This window comes from Odontomachus brunneus, unplaced genomic scaffold (assembly GCF_010583005.1).
Source record: "Odontomachus brunneus isolate Ranch 3 - 2012 unplaced genomic scaffold, Obru_v1 Obru_scaffold_063, whole genome shotgun sequence".
Taxonomy (NCBI): domain Eukaryota; kingdom Metazoa; phylum Arthropoda; class Insecta; order Hymenoptera; family Formicidae; genus Odontomachus; species Odontomachus brunneus.
Genome location: NW_022639513.1, coordinates 1,592,094 through 1,601,455, shown reverse-complemented (window position 1 = coordinate 1,601,455; position 9,362 = coordinate 1,592,094). Strand labels below are relative to the sequence as shown.

Here is a 9,362-nt window from a genome sequence, read left to right as displayed (position 1 = left end):
CTCTCTCTCTCTCTCTCTCTCTCTCTCTCTCTCTCTCTCTCTCTCTCTCTCTCTCTTGCCGGAAAGGTGGAAATGAAGCGACTAAAATGCATGCTCGTAGCCGCGCTGTTCCGCAGTCACTTCCGGCTTTTGTATAGGTCTCTATCGATCTGAAACGGCGCCCGCCTTCTTCCTACATCCGTATTTTCTTGCTGGCGTTAAGTTCCATCGGTTTTTATCGTTCGATCAGTGTGCTCCTCTTCTGGGATTCACACAACGCACGTAGCGCAAATTTACGGCTCGGCGAGTACCACGTTTTTAAATGGCGTTATCGAGTAGATTCATTTCTTTCCACGGTAAACAAATAGTCGTCCTGATCTAGTCGGTTGAAATTTTCAGCACATCTCTACGCGCGCGACGTTAGACACGGCTAGGTTGTGCTGCAGGCTGTCGCACGATCGTCATTCGCAAACGATAATGATTTTCTCCTGATCGATCCATTCTCGAAGAGATTCTCTCAGCATTCGCGATTTTCCGCTATTCTTTTTCGGGAAACCGTCACTCGATCGATGCCGGTCCCTCCAGTGCGTCGCGCGCACATGTACTCGAGTCCGTTCAGCGGATTTTGCGACAAGCTCTCCCTACCATTGACGCTGCAACTGGCACTAACGTTTCCCATAATCGCATACGTAACAAATGTGAACAATCGCTTATACACTCTTTAGATTTTTTTAAGCACAACGAGCCTATCTCACACGCCGGCCCGAGTGACTCTTAACATGTCTGTGCACCGGTCAAGTAATCCACTTGTATTCCGTCATTACTTATATCTTATCACAGCCTCGTTTGTCGTCTTCGCCTCACTCCGCCCCATTTCCAGCCTCTCTTCTTCTATTCTCATTTTAATCAGCTATTGGTTGGTATTCCGAGTCTAACAATAGTAACGATAAGAAACACGGAACTGTGTTTGCAACAATTATGTTTGCATATTCCAAGTGTGCGAGAGAGCGCTTGTCGAAAAATTGTCAGATTGATCGTTTTCCTCTTTGCCGATCCAGACTTCTTTTTTGATCAGTTTTATTGTTGATTTATTATTCATTGATCATTTTCATACAAGACGCCAAAATAGTAATCTGTCACTATATACGTAATAACTTACGTTATGCTCAGAAACGTACGATTATAAAACGAGTGAGCAAGCTGTACTGCGTATTAAAGCTCTCCTGCCGGCTACCATACCACACTCGACGTGTTACCAAAATATCGAGAACGGTATTTCGAGGGTGAGGACTGCGTGCATTGTCGCAAGCACAGTTCTGGCACTGGTAATCTACTTTACGTTACTGTCACGATTCATCGGTCGTCTGCTACGCCGTCTCTTTTACTCTCCATCACCTTTGACGATCCGTCTCGGAGGCCGCGAGATCCGCGAATCGCACCCGAGAGACGGTCCCAAACGACGCACGATTCTCCTTCTATCACTCGTAAAAAAACTTCACTAGTTGCGCAGATCTGGAGTATTTTTCGTTAACTACAAAAGAAATGGATTTTAACGATGGAAATAGAGGGGAATTGAAAATCTCGAACGTGATATCGGACAAATTCGTGTTACAAAAACGTCGGCCACTAAAATTGTGACCTGACGCGAGACGCTCAAAAAAATTAAAAAAAAATGGAGAGAGAGATCGAGAACTCTAATTCGACCGGATCGAGACTCAATGACGTTTTTTCTTGATGCAGATGAAACGAAATTCTTAGAAGGCGACAGAGAGTGAGAGAGAGACATCGGATCAGACAGCCACGCAAAAGACATGCAGTCGAAGCTAAATGAGAGGAGAGTGTGAGAATTGCGAGTAAGAGAGAGAGAGAGAGAGAGAGAGAGAGAGAGAGAAAGAGAGAATGAGAGATCGAACAAGATCGGGGAAAGTAATAAAACATGAGCGTGGAAATTGGAACTGTGATGCGTGTACACTGATCTCGGCCTCTCGTGCTTTTTTTTTTTTTATTGTGTTTCCAGTGATGCCTCACGCCGGCCTAAAACGTTCGCAATCGTACCTAGAGAAAGTGCTTGTCGTGAGCGAAATAAAAAAAGCGCGAGAGAAGCGCTGAAAGAGCTTGCGGCAGAGAGAGAAAGAGGGAGGGAGGGAGAGAGAGAAAGAGAGAGAGGGTGATGACCCGGGATTAGAAGCCGATGAGAGCCACTCCCGGACGTCGTACTCCGTTGCACCGAATGCGTAGGTTTCCTCTCTCTCCGTTTTGAGCGAGCGAAAGTAAAGAGACGAAGAGAAAGAGAGAGAGAGAGAGAGAGAGAGAGAGAGAGGTGTTCGAAGAGCGGTCGAGGATTTCGCGAGAGTACTCTAGGAACGAGGAGCGGGGCGCTCGGGAGAGACGTGTTAGGATTCTGCGACTGGTGAGGTGTGCCAGTTCACGGCTCTCATCTGGTTAACTCTCATCGATAGTGCAATATATACATATACGTACAAACGGGTGGGGACAGACGCACGTGTGTTCGCCGCTTATTCCGTGGACGTTTCGAGATTTCTGCTCGGAATCACGTCTCGACGATGATGACGACGGGAGAAGACCGTCGTAGCGCGAAGAAGGAGTCTCCAGACCCCGACAGCGGTGTCAACTTATTTTCGAACCAAACCGCTTGAGGGGAAAGACCGCGACCGCCATCGTTGTCGTGTCATCGTCGCCGTCATCGTTGTCGGTCGCGACGCGCGTTAAAAATGCGAACACGCACGACCAGACGGAACTTGACGGCGCTCCGCGAACACGGTACTCGACAATTCGGGATTCGCTATGGCACGGCCAAATCCTCACCGGGGGCGAACGGGAATTTCGCGAAGAGAAGGAATTCGACGTGTCACAAAGGGAAATAGCAACGTCGGTAGCGATTCTCTCGTCGACGCGCGTCCGAAACTGATCTCTCTTGCTGACCTTGCGTCGCGTCGCTCCATACACATCCTAGGAAGAATGTATCAGCATTGGAAGAGTCAGGAAATTCACACATCGTCGGTAAAAGCGACGCTGGAACACGCATAGGTCGCGCATTCACACGCAAGTCGAGCTTTCTATAGGGTATTCTCGGATCTTCGGGTCCTGGGATCCTGCGGACTTCCTCGTCGAGTTCCCGCGCAGGACCTCTCGCCCGTACGCGACTATTCCCTCCAGAAAAAAGACGTCCTCGCCTTCGAGCTCTTCCTTTAGAATTAGATCTCGTTAAGTGTGCAATAAGATTTTTGATAACGAGACTCTTCATCTTCTTCTGTTTTCTTTTTATTTCTTAGAGATACGTTAGATAGTCGTTTGTTATGTAGATTAATAAAAAAAAATGTTGGTGGCAGCAAGCGATAAGTTAACTCGATTATCGATCGTTCGATCACATTATGTGTCTCGGACGTGTGTGCCGAGGAACACGGTAACGTTACTTTAACGACGATTCTTCCTGTCGCGAGGCTCAACAATGTCGGTGAAAGGAAAGAAAATCTCGAAATGGGGCCTTGAAATTATATTCATACGCGACAGAACAGGACTTCTGCTATTTCTCTTTTTAGCTTCGGCATCTGAGAGAGAGGCTGACGGGAAATCACGCGAATCTCCCGTTTCCACATAAACGTACCGCGGAAATACACGCACTTTATGCAATTGCGCGCGAGGTTTCGTATCGCTTTTCATACGGCTTTCGATACTTCAATTTAACAGACTTACTCTCGAAGGCAGTTATTTGCGCGCACATATACATTCGCATATACACGCACACAGTTTGTATACACGCAACCCACACGAGTATGTACATAGGCTGATAGAAGGAAAACAAAGCGTTGGAGTGTTAAATCCTATAGTTGAAAAAATTAGGGCTGATACTTTTTATGACATGCATGGCTGCATGTAGAATTTCAAGACGCGTGAACCTCCGAAGCGGGAAATTCATCTGTTACTTTTTGTTTTTTTATTATCACAATGATCGATACGCTTTCGTGACTTGTAGAAGATGGTAAGGCAAAATCACCAATACCTAATAACATTAGTATCTAACTTCAAGCAACCTCATTGTTGTGAGAGTCTTTAAATATGAAAATTTTAACGTAGAATATATATATATATATATATATATATATATATATATATATTCTTTTTATCGAAAATTTAAATATTCGTATTTGAAGATCAAAACAGTAAGAATATTTAGAGTTGGGTACCAGTGTTATTAATATTCAGGCATTTGTGTTTTTACGAAAAATTATCGTAATCTATGGAGAATAATTCAATGAATATCGCAGAGACGATGGAATTACGACGACGCTACTTTCGGAGACTCACGCGTGTCTGGTTTTACAAGGTAGTACGTGTGTGTGCCTTTATCTCTGTTTTCGTTTGAAAGATGATCGATTGGGGATATTTGAATGAACAGACAGAGTGCGAAAGATTGATAGAGAATGAGAAAGAGAGAGACAGATAGATAGAGAGCGAGAGTGAAAGAGAGAGCAAGGGAAAATAAAAAGGAGTGACAGAGAGGGAGCGAATGATCGGAATTTCATTGTAGCTCGTTATGCAAAGTTCAGAGTTTCGCGTAGACAGTAGAATAGACATCGGCACGTTGCATTGGTGAATTCGAAAGGATATCTCCATATTTAATGCGCATTTCGGTTTTCGATTCTCTCATTAAGATAATGACAAGATACATCCGGATGACAAATCTTACGAGTAAAAAGAAGGAGCATTCATAAATCCTTTCGCTTCCTACGCGTGAAGAAACGAGAGACGCGATAATGACGATATCATCGGCAATTATTAACACCGAACTGTCATGAGACATCGAATCTCTTCGTTGCTTTTTGGAAATGTCGCGTAGAAATAGTTTCGTACAATGGAACGTACGTTTTCAAAGAACCTTTGATGACGTTTCATTTTTTCTTGCAACGTAACTCAACAAGACGAAACTACCACGACGACGACGACAACAACAACAACAACAACGATCTCTCGTTTCGCACGAAACGCTAATGCGACGTGCCATGCTTTGAGAAGGTTTGGCATACCCGCGAGTCCAACCGCGCGCGGGTAGACTCAATGTTCTCTTTTGAGCAAAAGTGTGACAAAGCAAGTTCTCTCTTAAAAAAGTAAATAAATAAACCGGGTCGAGGCGAGGCTTAGTGACCAATGACACGCTATTTTGTCGCCATCCTGCAGGGGATAAAGACAGAGGGCTAAAAAATTGCAAAACAAAAAACAAACAATCGAAAAACATGACGCAGGGCAAGGCATTGGCTGGGGGGCCAGGCGCGGCGGGATGGATGCAACAACGCGAGGCGGTGCCCGAATTTCCGCCCCTCCACGATTCAGCGGACTCTGATTCCGACCGGGAAAACGAAAAGCGACCGCGCGTCTAAGACTAAATATATAAAAAAGAAAAATGTATATGTATATATATACATATATATACATGTATATATATACATATATTTTACTTTTCCTTTTTTTTTCCTCAGCGCGGAGACAAACACAAGTGCGAGAGTTATGTTACTCAGCAGGAAATGTCTGTGGAAACGAAGCGTAAAAAGAATGAGAGTGAGAGTAAGAGTGAGAATGAGCAAGCGAGCGAGAACCAATGACCACCTACATAACGCAGCAGGTTGACCAGATACATAAATACACATATACACACACACACATGCACAGACGTGGAGAAAGGAAAGTGGTTGAGTGGATAAAATTGACGGATCCATCCTGATTCGAGCAAATGGTACGTCCACTAAACAAATTCGTATAGCAATACGTAGCTTTGATTGAAGAAGTTGCTCTTCTTCTGCACTCTTTTTTTTATTGATAAAAGTACCTCTGTGCACTTCTGATTTTATGAAGGCTTGTAAGGCTACTTTTATCGGTAAAAAAAAGTTCAGAATAAGCGTCATGATTGATAATGAAATCTCAACGCATAATTTATCGCATCATATTTCATTCAGCCGACTAATTATTTGCTCGAACGAGTTTTTCATTATCCAAGCAAATTATCGATAATTCAACACTTTTTTCAACACAGAGTAGACACGTGACGCGAAAGAAATACGTAAGAATACACACGTGAGATGCATCACATGCATACAACGTGGTGGTTGGCCGGCTAGTGATCCTAAAGTCAAGTGGTGTTTGTTTCTCTATTCGTGGGCGATTCATTCGATTGTATCATAGGGAGAGTAAAGAAATACATGGGTGACGTGTGGATCGCGTATGTGCGACGGATACGCGTACGAACGGTCTGTCTTGCGGGAAGAGGAAGATAAGTGATGCGAGGGGGTTGGTAACTCCCGAAGTCGCGCGGGGTGGGTCGAGTGATTCTCCAGCTGTTGCTTATCATTTGACGAAGTCGAAGTCGTACGTAGCGAAAAACTGCGCCTCACACTCTCATTCGGTCGTGGAAGCGAGAGGAATCGTTGTCGTCGGTCGCAGGACAATTGGGTCGTAAGACGGAAATTATTCTCCGCGTATTCCCTGTCATTAATCTGGTCTTGCCTTATAACCGCGAGCGCGTGGAGTAGCGTCTCGGTCGGGAAAAAAGGGACGCGCGCGAGTGATGACGCGAGCGGAAATGCGTTAGATCGCGGATGTGCTCTTTCCTTCGCGACACAAGTTTTCGTTCGTTTCTCCATACAGACAATAGACTCGACGTACTCGCACCTTTCCAGGGAGAGGAAGCGCGAACGGGATAGATCGGAATCGAGTCACATTCACTCGTCACACGAAACGACATGTACACACACACACACACGCGCGCGCGCGCGCGCGAAGGCGGCAGGAAACGCGCCAGTACCCGCGCAGGGTCTCGTCTTCCGCCACACCTTTCCAGGTCATACACGCAGTACCAAACACAATCGCACACACAACCATGTGAAACTTTATGTTAATGCCTTGTTACTCGTCTCCCATGTTCACTGACATGTTTATCCTCCTGATGTAATGCTGGCGAATGTCTCTTACGTTCAGTTATAATTCATAATCACGTTCTTCTCTTACATTGGTTTTCTACGCACATTTTCTTGTAAGTTTGGCTTCTTTCGCGAAAAACTCCCTCTACGACGACGATAATGGCCATATGTTTGCGTGCAACACGGGGTTCAAACTCGTCGGGTGTGAATGTGAAATTTAACGTTTTGCACTGATCGCGTGTAAAGAATGAAGATGCTCACGTGTGACCTTTGCATCTCCTGGCAACTCGATGAAACGAGAAAATTAATTTAAGAATCGCGTGTTTACGAATATGTACCTAAATCATACTTTTTTAACTATTGTATAGAAATGAGACTTTTTTTATTATAAAAACGACGGAAATTGAAATTATGCGAGTATAAATTTATAATGGAGATCTGTTGTAAAAATAAAAGAAGAGAAAAACAGTGCAGAAGTACACGAACAACCCTTACGCGATCCTTATCACGCAGAGAGCGCATCTGGACGTTGCGCTTTGAGGTTTGAACCTACCCTGGCGCACTTTTAATCGCTCGCGTCTCGATTCCATCGAGGACGCGGGGATCCTACCCGAGGACGGACGATTGCAATTGTATTAGAAAATTGATGTGCATGACCTGTAATCGCGAGCGAGCTCGGTAACCATCGCATCGAGCCCTCTTTCCGTTTCTCCTCTTCTCTCATCAGTGCTCCTTTTTCTTTGGCATTTGATTCTGCTACCATTTACCCCCTCCTGCCAGCACGGAATCTCGTTATAAAATTCGTTTCCCTGGACACTCATTTTCTTTCGGTCTCTGTTTGATTCCACCATCCGATATACACGCACATTGCATCCGATAAATACACACACACACACACACACACACACACACACACACACACACACACACACACACACACACACACACACACACACACACACACACACACACACACATACACACATACATATATAATATGTACAGACGGCGTCGAATCCGAGATCGGCGGCGACTCGAAAGTTCCGATCGACCACCAATCTCGATAGCGTCGAGATACACGGGATATCAAACCCGGAGCACAGCCGATCACAATCGGATTCGCTCGCCAGCCGAAACACACACGTGATTGCGCCTGTCTATCCTTAGTTGGTCGTACGTGTACGTAGGTACATACATACATACATACATATATATATATATATATATATATATATATATATATATATATATATATATATATATCGTGTATGCGTATACATGTGTATAAAAAAATATATAGATATATTCTCTCTACACACACTTTCGTATCTGTATAAATGGCACGCCACTCGCGGGCGAAGAGAGATCTCTTGTTATAACGGAACCGAGCAGAGGACACGAGGATTGCGTTTCGAGAGAGAAAAAAGAAAAAAGAAAAATATCCTTCAACCGGACGTGCGCGCGCGCGCGCGCGCGGTCGTGAAAATATCTCGGCTTTGAGAGGGAAAGAGAGAGACACTAAAAAGGAATCGATCGAAAAACACTATCGGTAAGAAGAGCGTATTGGCATATTCGTAATTTCCCCGAACGAACGAACGCATATTTCTCTTCTCACACTACGTGTATAAAGCAAAGCTTTAATTTCACATCGAGCGCGTCGCACGGCTAGATCGCGGAATCGTCGACGAGTGTGTATATCTCTCTTGACGATGATTCGATGACGGATCCCTCTTGCAAATCTCCTCGGACGAGATTTCTCATGTGCCACTGTGAATTCGCGTGCGTACACGGCCGGATGCTGTTTGCTTTCAGGAGCTGTCGCCTTGAAATCCTTAGGAGAAACGCAGGAAGAACGCATACTGACAAAACTTAAAAACAGAATAGTGAGAGAGAGAGAGAGAAAGAGAGGGAGAAAAAGAGTGAAAGTGTGAGAGAGAGAGAGAGGGAGAGAAAGTGAGAGCGAAAGAGAGAACGAGAGTGAGAATGAACGTAAGAAAAGTAAGAGAAAGAGGTAGAGATGCAAAGGTAGAAAAAACAAAATATACGATAAAGACGACCGCATTGTTATCGCGATGACGCTCGCGCAATCCGATCACCTCACTATCTGTGATCCGAGGCTCGCCTTTGAACGGCGGGTAATACGAACTAAAAATCGATATTAAGCTATTAAGGTTACGTAAACGCGCTTCGTGTCTGGAGGCACTCGTGTTCCCTCGCGAATGGCTGATCTCGTGGCCAGGATTTATCCTATCCGGTCCAGCGCTTTTCTGACACACCAGCGTGTTTTGTCCGCGCGAAACTTCCTCGTGTATCCATCTTGTGGCGCGGCGAGGTCTTCGACAGAGATCGGAGACATCGATGCGTGGAACGCGAAATCGCGACGAGATTCAATCTCGCGACCGCGATCTCCTCCGGCATATCTTCTCCTCGGGGATTTCCCCCCCCCCCCCCCCC

At 45.1% G+C, this 9,362-nt stretch overlaps 1 protein-coding gene across 10 annotated transcripts in view; it reads left to right on the top strand.

Annotated features, from left to right (window-relative positions):
* The window catches only part of LOC116846400 (homeobox protein extradenticle), a 54,361-nt gene extending 45,005 nt beyond the window's left edge, over positions 1–9,356 (top strand). For 2 of the 10 annotated variants that reach the window (XM_032820167.1, XM_032820169.1), the window contains one exon: positions 8,721–9,356. In XM_032820167.1, the coding sequence (XP_032676058.1) occupies positions 8,721–8,735 (15 nt within the window). In that variant the 3' untranslated portion in view covers positions 8,736–9,356. The other 8 variants (XM_032820162.1, XM_032820163.1, XM_032820164.1 and 5 more) reach the window with 6 other exon arrangements.
* Positions 9,357–9,362: the final 6 nt, after the last annotated feature.